The sequence below is a fragment of the Pyrus communis genome, chromosome 11, assembly GCF_963583255.1.
Source record: "Pyrus communis chromosome 11, drPyrComm1.1, whole genome shotgun sequence".
Taxonomy (NCBI): domain Eukaryota; kingdom Viridiplantae; phylum Streptophyta; class Magnoliopsida; order Rosales; family Rosaceae; genus Pyrus; species Pyrus communis.
Genome location: NC_084813.1, coordinates 19,255,708 through 19,272,099, shown reverse-complemented (window position 1 = coordinate 19,272,099; position 16,392 = coordinate 19,255,708). Strand labels below are relative to the sequence as shown.

General features: G+C 35.6%; 2 protein-coding genes across 3 annotated transcripts; one reads left to right on the top strand and one right to left on the bottom strand.

The window, feature by feature from the left end:
* The first annotated feature begins 11,506 nt into the window (after positions 1-11,506).
* LOC137708262 (pentatricopeptide repeat-containing protein At4g26680, mitochondrial) lies at positions 11,507-13,804 on the top strand. Its single transcript, XM_068447303.1, has one exon. It carries the CDS (start codon positions 11,728-11,730, stop codon positions 13,315-13,317), a length of 1,590 nt encoding a protein of 529 aa, XP_068303404.1. The 5' UTR covers positions 11,507-11,727; the 3' UTR covers positions 13,318-13,804.
* A 90-nt stretch (positions 13,805-13,894) lies between these two features.
* Positions 13,895-16,359, bottom strand: LOC137708263 (uncharacterized). Of its 2 annotated transcripts, none has more exons than XM_068447305.1 (8): positions 16,152-16,359; positions 15,793-15,933; positions 15,631-15,687; positions 15,450-15,542; positions 15,064-15,142; positions 14,849-14,973; positions 14,396-14,539; positions 13,895-14,308 (listed from the first exon to the last, which is right to left on the bottom strand). In XM_068447305.1, the coding sequence occupies exons 2-8, from the start codon at positions 15,916-15,918 to the stop codon at positions 14,069-14,071; spliced, it is 864 nt and encodes a 287-aa protein (XP_068303406.1). In that variant the 5' UTR covers positions 15,919-15,933; positions 16,152-16,359; the 3' UTR covers positions 13,895-14,068. The 2 variants fall into 2 exon arrangements, with proteins under 2 accessions (XP_068303406.1, XP_068303405.1); XM_068447304.1 differs by having other exon boundaries at positions 15,793-15,920.
* Between the last annotated feature and the right edge of the window lie 33 nt (positions 16,360-16,392).

Below are 16,392 nucleotides of genomic sequence, written 5' to 3'. Positions count from 1 at the left end.
GATTAAATTGCCATCTTAACAATCGACTTAACCTATGTACACCTACAAGTATCAAATTCGATCTTAGATAAAAATAAAGTTGCTGATGAGATAACTGATTCCTGGTGTGAGTCATCCCTTCTACTTTTTATGGCAATGATTACTTAAAGTTCTCATGCATACCAGCTCTCAATAGGCTGAACAACACATGGAGGTAAGGACCAATCCAGTCATCTTGAGAAAAGGGGATCCCTGAACCCTCAAAACCCACATACATCTTTTGGCAAGATAAGTCATATTGCCAAAGCACAAAAGAAAAAATAATAATAATGTATTGACACATTTAAAAAGAAATTCCGAACCTTTTGTACAATGCAAGAAGGTCTGGGAGTACTGAAAAAAAATGTCTATAAGAAGTATTCAATTTTTTCTTTACTATGCCCAATTATGTGGATGTGCATTGTACTGCTATAATGATGACAATTATTTGTCAAATGCAAGTGGATTTCTACCATTTTATCAGAAAATGTTAATATCAAAGGAAAGTAAGCTTGTATGGAATAACAATCGTTTAAAATTAATGACCATATTAAGAACAGAAAAGTTGCAGCAAATAATTGAATGTAATACAATAGACATAGATGAGAGGATTAAGTAATTCGGAATTCTATCATTCAAGTGAAAAAGAAAACATGCATTATAGTTGAAACAACTCTACCTTTACTTGGAGCCTTAATTTCAAGTAATCCATTATCTCACCGAGCATGGCAGCTTTAACTGTCTGCACAAAACAGAACACATAGAATACAGATGATAAGTTTCCACACAAAGCAACTAAAACGACGTAATACTTAAGATAAATGACTGAAAACGTCAACTTTTCAATTGTTATCAGTATTATATGGACTAAAAGAACAGGAGAAGTAAGACTTCATGTAGAAGATTGCTTTTATAAACTAAATCCAGTAAATCAGAGAAAAATGTAATACAACAGTACATGACTGGAAAAGAGAGTACAAAATCCAGTATACCGCTTAAGCATGACTCTATGTAAGATTCTTTTCCCTTCCGTTAAAGTTTGAACAGACCAACATATCACATTAAGGAAAACAAATCACCTTCCCAGCCTTGGCAGCAGCTTGTGCAGATTTTCCATACAATTCTTCTCTAACAGCAAGTTGACCCTTCAATTTCTTATCTTTCAAGCCTTGAAAACACAAAATCCCAGATGCATTGACAAATAAACATGTATAAGTTTCATGAAAACTCAAAGTTTCTAGGCCATACCTCCAAATTTGCTTCTGCTCCTCTAAGAAACTTCTTCACTCTCTTATCTAACTCATCAGAAATCTTCTCCTACAAATTAAGGTACTGCCCATTTTATTTTCTCATTCCCTTTTTAAGAAAATTATGTTCACATAAGAGCCTAAGGTTTAGCTCTCACGTTGGTGAGTTAAATAGTGCAATGTACAAAAGGTGAAAGCTTAATCCAGAGCTATCATAACTAAAATACCAAAATATCAAAACTCGAAAATCTCTACCTAACAAAACATCTAAAAAATATATTTTCAATGAGATTGAGTAGAATCATGACTGCCAGCAGATCTTGTGGGACTGCCACAAAAAATATAGACCAGTTGATTTCCGTAATAAAATATAATCAGTTGATTTTCAGGCGTACCTGTTCCATTGCAGGCACAGTATAGTGCCACCATCTTGTTTCACACCCATTTAGCTTACATCAGTTTCAAATCCTTCAAATGCAAAATGCCCTGAAACTTGATGAGTATTACAAATCAACGACGACATTCAAATTTTATTTTTCCAAAGAAAAAAAAGATAAATTGGTCCATATAAATCTTTTAGCTTGAAAATCCACACCCAAAACCAACCCAATTCAATGGTGAACTTGTTATAAATTAACACTATGATTTGAGGATCGATCACATACCAGCTTAACAGTCACCTCCTCCCCACTGTGTACATTTACACCTAACACCAGGCGAGCAATTTCATTACAAAACACATTAAATCAGCACAATGAATAATTTTCTAAGGAAAAAAAGGATATCAAGCACTGATTACCATACCTAAATAGAGTTTTCTGAAGACCCACTCCCAATCTTCCTCCCCAGCTTAAACTTCCCAACAATCACATGCTCCATGATGCAACAACGTCCAATACCATTCGACCCACAGACTCAAACTGGCTTCATTTCACAGCAATTTGTGCAAAATTCTTCCTTCCCAATCAAATCCAGCTGCAGGGCATGCTCAACCGGCGAAAATATGCATATCCCCTTCTTATTCATCCACTCTGAAATCTGCAACCTATAACACATTATTACAAAAGCAGAGGAATTTCCGATTACTTATGATACAAACAAATATCATCACAGAAGCAAAACCTCCCCCATTTCAACTGTGAAACGAATATCACAAAAGAACATGGAAGGGACCTGAGCTTGTCTTTGCATGGGCATCGCCACAACCCTCTAATGAACTCGAACAAGTCACGTCATGCAACATGTATTTACTCCATAGCCCATACAACAAAATTCCACATAGAATTAGTTCCCAAGGGGGCATTCACAAATCTACCAATTTTTTTTTTTTTTTTATCAAACTCATATCTAATGTTTATGCTAGTGTGACTAGGAAACTACTGATATAGGGTGAACATGGTGTAGGTTCAAAACAAACAACCATTGTGTTTGAAAAATGGGTGTAAACTATTAAGCTCTGACCTATTATCTTTTTCCATTGCTATGTGCAATTAAACATCTGCAAGAACGACTTTCGCTAGTGGAAGCTGTTTTAGAAGAGAATGGAAGTTCTTCCAAAGTCGGATTCTAGTTTTTATTCCTGTAATGATTTCGATCACTGGGCAAAACTGATTTTCTAATACGTGATGGACTTGTTATTTCTCTCGAGTCATGTTTTCTAATTATTTTCTTCTAAAGTTTTGACTGATCATCCAAATTGCAACAACATTCAACCTTTGGGACTTATGTAAATTTGGGGCCAAAAAAAAAAACAGTCAATATACAATGGCTTGTCATTTTTCAACCTATCCAATTCATATAAGCACATATCCAAATTCCAGTTTTAGAAGAGAATGGAAGTTCTTCCAAAGTCGGATTCTAGTTTTTAATCCTGTAATGATTTCGATCACTGGGCAAAACTGATTCTCTAATACGTGACGGACTTGTTATTTCTCTCTTGAGTCATGTTTTCTAATTATTTTCTTCTAAATTTTTGACTGATCATCCAAATTGCAACAACATTCAACCTTTGGGACTTATGTAAATTTGGGGCCAAAAAAAAAAACAGTCAATATACAATGGCTTGTTATTTTTCAACCTATCCAATTCATATAAGCACATATCCAAATTCCAGTTCACTAAACCACATATCCAAATCAATTCAAACTAAATACCTAATATTCAATCACATATCCAATTCAAACAACATGGCTAATAGTCAAGAACATGTCCAATCTTTAAGCACATTTACAAAACGGATTTAGAACACTATAAAATCCTCTTAGTAGCCATCTCTCTCTCTCACAGACCCTCCCCGAAACCCTAATTGAATGACAGCAAATGATACCTACCCGGTGACCCCCTATCTAGCCCAAAACGGGAAGGACAAAATTGCCCTTCGTAATAGACCATCCCCACCATCGGATTGTAATCTTAGATGGGCAAAAATGTAATTAAATAATTTGGGCCTCACTTAGGGCCAGGCTTCCCAGCCAAAACCAATACCTTTGGGCCTAGCCCAGGGCCGGGCTGCTGACCCAAAACCAACAGAAAGATCAATAGCATGGTTGTAATTAATCTGAAATTGGGATTGAAACACTATTCATTTCTACAGTGTCAATTCCAAACCTTTCTTTAGACAAGTAATTTTATTTATACTTCAGTTTTGGTTACTCCCTCATCCTCCTCACGTCTTCTAATTACAAACCTTCTTCCAAGAGTCCTAGTCATGGTCGCCATATCTCCACAGTTCAAACTTGACCCCTGCTCCCTTCTGACTCGCAGTCGGTTCTGTAAGATAAACTTGTTGCAAAAAAATTAGGATTTAATTGTTCTATGTACATTCTTCTCACTAGGACGAAATATATATGTTGGTTTATTTTTAAATTAAATTAATTATAATTATCATTATTTGGTTGTCAGTGAAAAAGTAAGTATATTTGCCATTATTTGTGGTTAGTGGGAAATTAAGATGGACTCTTTAGCCTTGCATCTTTTGTACCTCTTGTAACTTTTTTTCTTTGTTAATTTGTGTTTATCACCTTATTCACTAAGGGTGATAATAAACATATAATTATTTGCATTTTTCCCATGAGAAGTGTTATTAGCACTCCAAAAATCTCATTTTACACTCCTCACAAGTGTATTTTTCTTTCCAAATATAGAAAGTTTGGAGTGTAGAATGAGATTTTTAGAGTGCCAATAACAATTCTCTTTTCCCATTATCTTTTTATTTATGATCCCACTACCAATTTCCTCACAGCTACAATCTTTATTTCTCCATACTTTCTATCTTTTACTTACTGGCCAAAGAATGGTGTTTTTGTGGTGGAGCTTTGGACTATTCTCTTTTTGTGCAGAAAGGTTTGAGTCAAACACAATTTAGTTGGGCTGTTTCTGAAGAAGACAAGTCAAGAGATATACTGCTGCACCGGTTCATGAACTTTTGTCAAACCGCAGTGGACTTAAATCTCCTTAAAGAAAGTGAGATACTTGTGTCTTAGCCTAATTGTCTACATGTTTCTTAGAAGGATATTACAATTTTTTTGTGATTTTTCCAACAATTTTGAAGAGATTTAATATCATAGAACCTATACCTGAGAAGCCGTTCGACAATGTTGGGGATCTCAACAAGCCATTCCGTTTCAAGGGAGCTCACTTCAAAATGTGGAAGGGGAAAGTCCCTTTCCATCTCAATCTTCTCAAAGTTACCTACATTTTGACCGATAAAAATCCAAACAAAGAGAGTACAGAGAACATGAATAAGATGAGCTCTATGGCCATGAAGATAAAGTCCAACAATATGAAAAAAAAAATGAGTACAAGTGTCGGTTTTATCTCTTGAATTGCCTTGCTGATCATTTTTATTATTATGATACCACTTATTCTTTTGTAAAGAAGATATGGAAAGCTTTTTGTAGAGTAAATATGACATTGAGAAGGCAGGTGCAAAGAAATATGCAGCAAGCCGTTTTTTTCGTTACCAAATGATGGATGGGAAATCAGTTGCGGAGCAAGTCCAAAATTTCCAAATGACTGTAGCGAAAGTCACATCTAAAGGTGTCAAGATTGGTGACAAGCTCATTGTAGCTGGTGTCATAGACAAATTACCGCCTTCATGGAGAGAGTTCCAAAAAAAAACGTGTCACAAGCAAAGGGAGATTTACTTGGAGACCTTGATTACATGCATCCGTGTAGACGAAGAGGCAAGAGGACAAGATGTTCTTATGCAAGAGAATAATGGTAATTCTACCAAGGTAAATCTAATCTCGTCAAACAATAACATGCCCAAAAATAATTTTCCTAAAAATGTTCAGTTTCAGCCTAAGAAAAAAAAAATATGAAGAAATTTGGAAAACCTGACCAACAAAATAAAGAAAACCCAAGCTATGTGAGTAAGAACCAACAATCTTCTTCATCTTGTTATGTTTGTGGCAAAAGTGCGCATATTGCTCGATTTTGCAGATACCGAACGTGAGCCAAATCATCAAGCTCATGTTATCAAGAACCATTTGTTGCAATGATTATTGATGTGAACATGGTTACAAGTGATATTTGCTTTAACAAAGGTTGGTTAAGAAAGTATACTCCTTATAACGAGCCGAAGACAATTATGCTTGGTGACTCACAAACAACTCAAGTGCTTGGAAGTAGTGAGGTTGATCTCAAATATACCTCTGGAAAGACTTTAATTTTGAAAGATGTACTTCATACTCCTTCTATGAGGAAAAATCTTATGTCGAGTGATCTTTTTAATAAGGCTGGTTTTAAACAGACCATGGAAATTGATCAATATGTAATCACCAAAAAGGGTGTATTTGACGGCAAAGGTTATGCTTGTGATGGCATATTTAAGATGAATGTTGAGAATGGTAATAAAGCTTCTATTCAGTTTATATGCTATCTTCTTTAAATTTTTCATATGCACGTTTTTATCATATAAATAGCAAATATGTAGGAATCATGAGCAGTTGAATTTAATTCAAATAGTTAAAAAAGGACTTTGAAATATGTGAAAGTTGCAGTAAGGCTAAAATAATTAAAAGCCTCATAAAAATGTTGAAAGAAATTCTGGATTTTTGGAATAAATTCATAGTGACATTTGTGAATTTGAAGGAATTTTAACTCGTGGGGGGAATAAATATTTTATCACTTTTATTGATGATTATTCCAAATATACTTATGTATTTGATGAAAAATAACAATGATGCTTTTAATAAATTTAAAGAGTTCCTCCTTGAAGTTGAAAATTAACTAGGAAGAAAAATAAAAAAAAAATTCGGAGCGATAGAGGGAGAGATTATGAGTCTTTTGAGTTTAATTCCTATGTATAATCTTTAGGAATAATACATGAAATTACACTACCATATTCCTCTACATTTATGGCATAGCGGAAAGAAAAAAAATAGAACTTTGATTTATTTGACAAATGTTATGCTAATTGATTCAGGTGCTCATTCTAATCTTTGGGGTGAAGCTGTTTTAACTGCTTGTTATGTGTTGGACAGGGTGCCACACACGAAACCAAATTTGGGATATTTAAGATTGTGGGGTTATTTAGCCTATGTAAGGTTAACTAATCCAAAAATGCCTAAATTGGGTGTCAAAGCTACTACTTGTGCTTTTCTTGGATATGCTCTAAATAGTACAGCTTATAGATTTCTTGATATTGAAAATAATGTTATTATAGAATTAGGTGATGTTATCTTCCATGAAGAAAAATTTCCTTTTAAACCTACAAATAGTGGGGGTCAACAAAATAATTCATATGAACCTTATTCTTCTACTCCTAATTTTCAAGATGCAGAAAATATTGAGATTGAACCAAGAAGAGGTAACAGAGCTAGAATTTAAAAAGACTTTGGCCTAGATTATTTTCTTTATAATGTTGAGGAAAATTCACTTAGTTCGAAAGATGCTTTATGCTCATCTGATGCTATTTTTTGGAAGGAAGTTGTAAATGATGAAATAGAAACACTAATTTTTAATAATACTTGGAAATTGGTAGATTTACCACTAGGTTGTAAAACTATAGGGTGCAAATGGATCCTTAGTAGACCTAGCATTCGTGTCGTGTTCCTCGTGTTCGCATGGTTTTTGTGTCATGCATGATAGCTTAACGGCCCGTGTTATATAACACCAGTTAAAATAAACGGGTAATATGACCCGACTCGAAATTGACTCGTTAATATTATCAGGTAATATAACTCGACCCGTTACCGGTTAAAAAAAATATGCTTAAATCAATAAATAATGAAAATGAAAAATGTAATTTGACCTAAAAAAATGTAAAACATAATACTAAGTTAGTATATACATACCACATTGTCACATAAATATTATTTCAAAACATTTTAAAAAAAATAAAAAATAAATAAAAAAAGACATTAGTGCATACTACAAAATACAAATGTTCAAAGATGTGCAAAATGAAGAGAGTTGCATTTCAAGGTGAGGAACCTTGCACGTTTTTTACAATAAAACCCTTCAATTTTCATCAATAACCAAGGGAAATGGTTTTGCAACTTTGGCTTGATATATTATCTTCAAGAGTTATATTGATGTTTTTTTCACTAAGATTTTCCATAATCCATAAACTATAGATCTAAATTCAACCGTTGATTGCCCTTTTTATTTACACTCCATTTTGTCTCACCAAATTTTTTTTTTTTTTTTCGGATTTTCTTTTTTGAAAACATGATCTCTTATAGGATGCAAAAAGACAATTGGTTCGGATTGTTGATATTATGTTCAAAGTTTTACCATTAGTGAAAATATAGCTCGAAGTTTATAAAGTCTCTAGAAACTATATAACATCAACTCATATTTTAGTTAACCATAAGTATTGCAATGTCATATCAACGATCTAAACCGTTCATTTTTTCTATATCCGCTAAAAGATCACTTTTCAAAAAGGAAAATCTGAAAAATGAAATTGGGTGAGTACAATAAAGTGTAAAAGACAATGGACGGTTATTGACAGCTCATCCCTAATTTTACGATTTTATAAATTTTAAAAGAGTGATTTAACGAAAATGCCCTAGAGGTAAGATTGTTGACTTTTGTTGACCATCTTTTCAGGATGAGTACGAGCTATTATTTTACCATAACCTCGAAGTACTTGACGATACGAACGCGTAGATGTAAGTGGAATCGAATTTGGAGCTACGATTAAGATTACAGAACTATGAAACTTAAGGGTGTTTTATGAAATTTGAGTGTTTGGGTATTTTATTATTTTAATATTTTCTGAGTGGATATTTTCAGTATTTTATAATTTTTCTGGCTCGTGGGGCCCACACCCACACAATATAAGGGAAATTTTATTTGAACCCATATAACCTCTTTCTACACCCAATTTAAATTTTAAATGTGAAGTGTCTTTTTTATCATATTGTATATTACTGTAAAGTACAAGATAAAATTAACAATAAAACTAAAATGTATCAATAAACCCACTCTCAATAATCAAACCATTACTCTCACGCAATTTTTCTCTTACGTTCTATTCTTGCTAAAATCCTAAGATGCTCTCATAGAGAGTAAGCTATTTTTGACAAATGGATATTGATTTTGAAGTTTTTGATCCTCTAACTAAGATATAAATTGATTTATGAATTTTTATTTTATGAACTCAAAGAAAAAATTCGATGTGCCATCGTTGGCGCATCTCAAGATATGATTTTCCTGCAGCTATGTAAGTCTTAAGCAGATGGACTCCCATTCCTCAAACAATTCTTTCAATCCCTCAAATATGGTTTAGCTTACAAAGGGTCTAAAGCATCGCAAGATAGCTTATATTGGTTGTAGCGGGGAAAGATTACGTGAACATTTTCCACACCCTTTGACCTCACCTAGATTAGAAGTGCAGGCATGGATGCTAATAAAAAAATGGTACGGCTCTTGTTGCTTCAGGGTTTCGTCATTTCTTCCGATTTTTTGAGGAGAAATTTTTAGTTGTGACGGAAACACGGATGGTACACCACGTATTTTTATGCAAGTGGTGGAAAATTTTAATTTTTAAGTTATTAAAATTTCAACACATATGACCCACTATTTATATTGAGACACGTGGTGTACCATCTTGTGTGACGGGAACACTGAAAAATCTCTCCTTTTTGAGGGCTTGCTCTGCCTTGTCAAAAAGCTCCGCGTTTAGGGCTGGTTTGGTATTGCTGTGCTTTGAAAAAAAACTGCTTCTGTTGTGCTGTGAGAATAAACAGCTGTGAAATAAAGCAGTAGAGTGTTTGGTAAACTTTTTTGTAAAAGTGCTTTTGAAAAAAAAAAGCAGTATTAGAGTGTTTGGTAAACTTTTATGTAAAACAGATGTGAAAAAAAGCCAGTTTTTCAAAGCTGGGTTTTGCAGCTTCTTATTTTTGGCTTTTTTTCACCCAAAACTGTGAAAAAAAGCTGAAGCTGAGTGTTTACCAAACACAAAAACAGCTCCTAGTTTTTTTTTATAGCAGCTTTTTTCAGAATCACCTCAGTACCAAACCAGGTCTTACATAGATGGTAGCCAGGTCAAAAATATGTTGACCAACTGCATTTTTCTACATCTTGTGTTTCCATTTCCTCCAAGACTCTTTTTACTCCTTCAAAATCATTTAAGGCCACGTAGCTCTGCATCCATACATTATAAGTAAACACGCCAAATATGAAAGAGAATGAGCGAACTTAAACCAATGAGTACACGCCCCCTCCAAATGGTACTGCACTCTCAGTACCAAACAGAGAAGAGATGTTTGGTCTCTTGCACAAATTGACGGCCGGCACCTAGTACAAATGAACAAGAAGTTTCTCAATTCTCACCAGTTCTTTTGATTTCGATTTATATTTCTATTAAATCATGAAGAATTTGAAAGGAAATACGACAGACTTGATGGAAGGAGAGAACGTCAAAGAAGAAAATATATGCTTTGATTTTGATTTTCATCTTTAGAAAATGGGTGTAAAGATAAATTTACATATTGAATTGGGTTTGTGAGGGTAATTTAGATAGTAAATTTGGGTTTAAAATGATATTGATAGTTTAGCTAAAAATAATATGGGTGTAGATAGTAAGCTAAGTGTAGAAAAAAGTTGCATGAGTTTAAATAAAATTTCCCCAACTACAAATACCAACTATTGATTGGTTGGTAAAAAACGCGTCTTAATTTAGATTGAAAATCCATTAATTAATATTTTCATGATTGTTTTAAAATATGTAGTTTACCTCAAGGACTCGGATTAGGTTTATGATTGGATGAACTGCATTGCTGATATTGACTGTCATATGTGTAACAAAGTAAATTAACTAGAACCGGTGATTTTGTTGTTTAAAATTAATGAGGATGTTTTAGGTTCAAAACACCATGTGTGCTTATTTACATTCCAATTTTTACAAATTTCTTTTCATAATAGTATAAATTTATAAAATTTGGCTAAATGATCAAGAAGTTTAATTAGAAGCGATGGTTTTTGTTATTTAAAATTAACGAAAGGTCCTAAGTTCGAAATGCTATGTGCATGTTTATTTTTCTTCAATTTTTACAAATTTTTGTTTGATTGTTAATTTATTTACTAGTTAGTAGCTATGTGAGTTGCTATTTTTAAACATATGTTCCAATTCAAGTCTCGTGTAGACTAAATTTTTAGACCAAATTTGCAAATAATATTACTTGTCATCAAAATGTTTAATTTAGTGTTCATTCATTACTTATACATATCTTTAAAGACTCGAAAACATTATTATTATTTTTTCAGTCTTATATTGATACATCACAATTTATACAAAAAAAACACTTTAAAACTCATAATCTATCTACTTATAAGCCCTAGGTTTTTTGGTTTCCTTTTTTCAATACAAAATAAATTAGTTATTCCGTGTTTTTAAATTATTGAGTTTGAAATTTTTTTAAAATATAATTTTATCGATGTTTTACGTGTGAAAACAAATAATTTTTTTTATATAAAGTGAGGGCATATTTTTTGGCGTCGCCCCAGATCTCAAAAATCTCTAAACCGACCCCGATTATGAGACTTCCTTAAAACTAAAAACTAAAGGTCTCGAGTTCGAAACCTGCTGCTGGTGTGGAAACCAAACTTATAGCCAAGAAAATGCTGAAATACTTCCGTGAATCTTTCCAACTTTCGAAATGAATAGGTAACCGTAGCTTGTTACTAATTTTTTTTTTTTTTTTAAAGGAAAAAAACTTCAAAGCAACCCGAAATTATTCATTACTCCGGCAAAATTAATCAAATCTCAAAACACCAGTTTTCTGTTCCTTCTTCCTGTAGCTTCTGCTCGACATGGGAATCAATGCACAACCGTGCTCGCTTGTTGCTCGACGATTGTAATTGTCGAGTGCCTCAGTGAATCAGATAGCTAGAGCTCATTGCCCGCCACTTTCTTCATCCTCTGCCCCTCCATCAAGGTTAGTAGGCCAGAAGTTGATTTGAACTCTCTAATCGATCCAAGAACTCAAGCTCCAGAAAACTCAATTCGATGTACAAATTCCAAATTCGTCAGTTTTCGGGTTTGCCCAATTCGATTCCAAAAGAACCCACCTTTACAAACCCCACAATTTCTGGGAGTTTTGGGAAAAGGAATCGGAATCCGATCCCTATACCCCACAGAACGATTCCTGAACCCAAAGGGCAGGACCTCGATTTTGTCAATGTTGTAAGCAGCCATCTGATTCACTCGGATTGGGCTAAGCTTAATCCCTTATCGACCGGTCTAACCGCTTTTAGAGTTAAACATATATTGCTGAAAATTCAGAAGGATTATGTTCTTTCCCTTGAGTTTTTCAATTGGGTTGCTGCTCGAAACCCGAATGCACATACCCTCGAAACACATTCCATGATTCTCCACATTCTCACCAAGTACCGGAAGTTCAAATCCGCGGAGTACATTTCGAAGAAGATTCTTGTTTCGGGCTCAATTGATTTGCCTTCCAAGTTGTTTGAGGTGATTCTGTATTCGTATCGGTTGTGTGACTCCTCTCCTCGTGTCTTTGATTCGCTGTTCAAGACTTTCGCGCATTTGAAGAAGTTTAGGAATGCCACAAACATGTTCTGCCAGATGAAGGAGTATGGTTTTTTCCCAACGGTTGAGTCTTGCAATGCGTATTTGAGCTCACTGCTAGGTTTGCATAGAGCGGACGTTGCTTTGGCATTCTATAGAGAAATGCGGCGTTGTAGGATTTCGCCCAATGTTTATACTCTTAATATGGTTATGGCTGCTTACTGTAAATCGGGAAAATTAGAGAGCGCTGTTGAGGTGCTCGAGGAGATGGAGAGCATGGGGTGTAGTCCTAGTGTGGTGTCGTATAATACACTGATTGCGGGACACTGTGATAAGGGTCTTATGAGTTCGGCTTTGAAGTTCAAAAACTTGATGGCAAAGAATGGATTGCACCCTACTGTGGTAACTTTTAACACACTTATTGATGGGTTTTGCAAGGCAGGAAAACTACAAGAAGCAAATAGAGTTTTTAGCGAGATGAAGGCCGCGAATGTGGCTCCTAATACAGTAACTTACAATAGTTTGATAAACGGGTACAGCCAGGCAGGTAATAGTGAGATGGGCACTAGGCTTTTCGAGGAGATGTCAAAGAACCGAGTAAATGCTGATATACTGACTTATAATGCACTGATATTGGGACTCTGCAAGGAGGGTAAAACAAAGAAAGCTGCATATCTGGTTAAAGAACTTGATGCAAAGCACTTTGTCCCGAATGCCTCAACCTTTTCTGCCCTTATTGTAGGACAGTGTGTCCGAAAGAATGCTGATCGTGCCTTTCAGTTATGCCAAAGCATGATAAGAAGTGGTCATCATCCTGATGAACAAACTTTGAAGACGCTTATATCAAGCTTCTGCGGTAACAGAGATTTTGAGGGAGCAGTCCAAGTCTTGGAAGAAATGTTAGAGAGATCTATTGCCCTTGATTCAGGTATCTTATCTGATTTATGTCTAGGACTTCACCGATGTGGGAAAGAAGAATTGGTAAAGTCAGTATGCGGTAAGTTGGAAGCTAGACGACTCATGCCTCAAGGTTTTGATATGGCGAAGAAATTATCTACTCTGGATTAGAGGGTTAGAACTGAACATTTTTGCTTTTCGATACATGTAGATTTGTATACTGTTTGTACCTTTGAAAGAAAAGGTTCAGCAGTGTTTTCGATTAAACATGTTAATTTTTAAACTACTCTCTGTTCTTCGCTCTTCTTCCTTCCATCAGTCGTAAACTCTTGTCCAAAGTGTGATTGTTTGAGCAACCGTACATGACTGTGTCCCAGCAATAGTTCTTCCCCTGGAGTTTTTTCGAGTCGCCAAATATCATTCGGGTTTTTAAACCGCACTTGAGAATTGAGATACAATACTAACGTTGGAAAGTTACATGAGTTCCATCACTTCCAATCTCATTCGTTACGTCCTGCTACAAAAGGAAATAAGGAAAGGCAATTAAGTTCAGATCATTCCTTCTTGTGGTGTTCCAAAATCATTCATTCTTGTGCTGTTGCCTCGAAAATCTGGGCCAAACTCTTCCGATTCTCGAGTTTCTGCTTCAGGTGGCACAACGATCGTGTAACTGCAAGTCGAACATTTGCATATGCCCAGTATGCTTTATCTATGAAAATATGTGGTATCATCCAATCGAGACCCAGAATGCAAAAGCTCTCAAAGCAACAACTCTCAACTCTTTAACAGCGTAAGGTGCCAAATGTGCGTACAACAAATCAAATGTTTTCATCAGCTCTGTGTAAGTATTGGAATTACAAATTTCATATAGCGAGGACCTGCTCGAACCACCTACTTAGATATATCAGAGATTCTAACTATGTTACGATTCATCTTCACCAGCTTCAGCAGCAGCTATCTGAGAATCCAACGTGTTTATCAGCTGCTCACTAACTGTTTTTGCCACAGATACCATGTCGAGAATGATGCTTGGATCTAGGCCTGCACCACCCCGTTTGGTCAACCCGCAGATGTGCCCTTGCCTATTGACAGAAATTGAAACAGCCGAGCTCATTTGTGATTCCTCTTCTGAAGTGGCATCCACAATGTAGTGCTTACCTACCTGAAAAATATATGCACATGATTCAGTACAGGGCAAAAAACATTTACAATTTGCCAAAGGACAGAAGAGATGGTTAAATTTTGTCACCTTTGTTAATGTAACTATGACAGGAACCTTAGATGTGTCAAATTGCAGAAACTCCTCGTCGCTTACATCAACCTCCGGTTGCTCATCCCCTGATGCACCAGCTGCAACATTTACTCTTGGGATGCCTGTATTGCTCAAAGCAGCCTTTGGGAACATCAGTTTTGTTTTCTTTCATTTTTTTTTTTTCTTCACTTTATTTGGAAACAGAAACAACAATTAAGTGCACTAATGTAACTCTTAATTCTTTTGCTAGCCACTAAATTTTGATGTGCAAACACTTTAGTGACTCAGTTGTCAAAATATACCTGCTGCCATTACAAGATACGAATTGTTGTAAAGACTGGCTTGCAAGAGCACTAAGCTTGAACTAGGAAATATTGGGATAGAATCATATTTACTAATTTATTTATGCTCAATGATTATGTAAGTAATGTGTAAAGAATTCTCAAGTACCTTTATAGCAGCACCTAGGGCATCTAGAAGATTCCCATCTGAACTGACAACAAGGCCGTCAACGTAAAGATCCCAACAGATCTTTCCTTCCACAACTACCAGAGAGGAGACTTCAATTCCAGCACCTGAGACAAACAAAGGCACCTATATTTTAACTCTGCAGTTGGATTCAAATACGTTCCACTGAGAAACTATTGCCAAAAGAGAACACAGACCAGATCCACTTTTACCACCCAAGAGGCAATGTCGAAGAGCCACCGAGAGTTCTGCTGACAGCTCCTCACCTCCTCTACCCTGCAGACATGTTTAAAAACAACAGCTTGACAATGAGTATAAACGCATTTGGTCCTACATAGGCAAAACAGACGTTCATCCTCTTGAATGGACCAGTAATTCATACACCAAACGGAGTACTTCAGATTGCCGAATGATCAATGAACGTAAACTGAGAGATAGTGCCTTCGTATTTTATCAGAGCGTGAATTCAAAATAAAAACAAAGTAGTACACAGTCTACAGGCTCATGAAGAAACCAAGATGTCTAGGAAACCTTAATTCACAGAGTAAAACATTAGAAGAAAACAGATGATCAAAGCATTAACCTCAAACATTGGTGCTGCAGTTGGACTGCAATCGACATTTATAAAGACCTTTCCTTTGTCAGGTTGCAGTGCAGTAGGCCTTCCAAGTTCAGCCTGCACTCGGTCAAAATTACCAGCAAATATGATATTACAAACAACAGCATGTAAAAGTATGAGCCTAAGATCAACACCATAACGATACCTTCACACTAGCAATGACATCCGTAGCCCCCATCCTGACCCTTGCCGAACCATTTGCCTGCGCAACGGCCACAAAGAACGGCAATTATAACTAAATAAGTAAAATTTCATGTTGCACAAAAAAAATGCACTAGTTTTAGTGAAAAATATGACAGATATTAACCTGGGAAATGACTCCAGTTTTGACATTGATGGGCCGAGGCGTCAATCTTTTTCGACCATCAGAACGAATGTCCTGAGCGATGCCGCCCTGTATAAAATGCTTTTCTCCTATGGATAGTCCCACCATTTCTGATATAATTAACTTCATAAATATCAAGAAAAAAAACTAATTACTGCAGCAATATATCACGTCTATAAATAATTAAAAAAGGGCACCAATCCTGAGTCTCGTATGTCAAAAGAGAAAATCTACAGTTTTCTCAATCAACGTCAACAACTAGGTCTAAGTAAAGGCAGCAACTTCGAATGAAAAATTGTCAACTTTTCAACGAATACTAACAAGCAAAGAGGAATAATTACCGAGCAGAGACAATGCTGACGAAGCCCTAATCAGTGACAGACGGCGGTGGCGGTGGTGGCGGCGGCGTTGCTGCGGCTGAGAGAAAATGCAGAGGAAAGGCTGTAGGGCTTGGGGTTTAGGGATTCCAAAATCTGAAATTAGGGTATCGGCGAATTTCGCACCTGCAAGCGACTTACTGACCGCCTTTTTTTTTTTTTTTTTTTTTTTTTTCTTTTAGCGGGAACAGCTTCCTCTAAAAAC

Bases quoted from the DNA above. Each gene is read 5' to 3' on its own strand.
- LOC137708263 (XM_068447305.1), bottom strand. From the start codon at position 15,918: ATGGTGGGACTATCCATAGGAGAAAAGCATTTTATACAGGGCGGCATC. The intron at 14,974-15,063 runs GTCTGTGTTCTC...TGTTTGTCTCAG, and splicing joins GGGTGGTAAAAGTGGATCTG to GTGCTGGAATTGAAGTCTCC. The intron at 14,540-14,848 runs GTACTTGAGAAT...ATGTTCCCAAAG, and splicing joins CCCTAGGTGCTGCTATAAAG to GCTGCTTTGAGCAATACAGG.
- LOC137708262 (XM_068447303.1), top strand. From the start codon at position 11,728: ATGTACAAATTCCAAATTCGTCAGTTTTCGGGTTTGCCCAATTCGATT.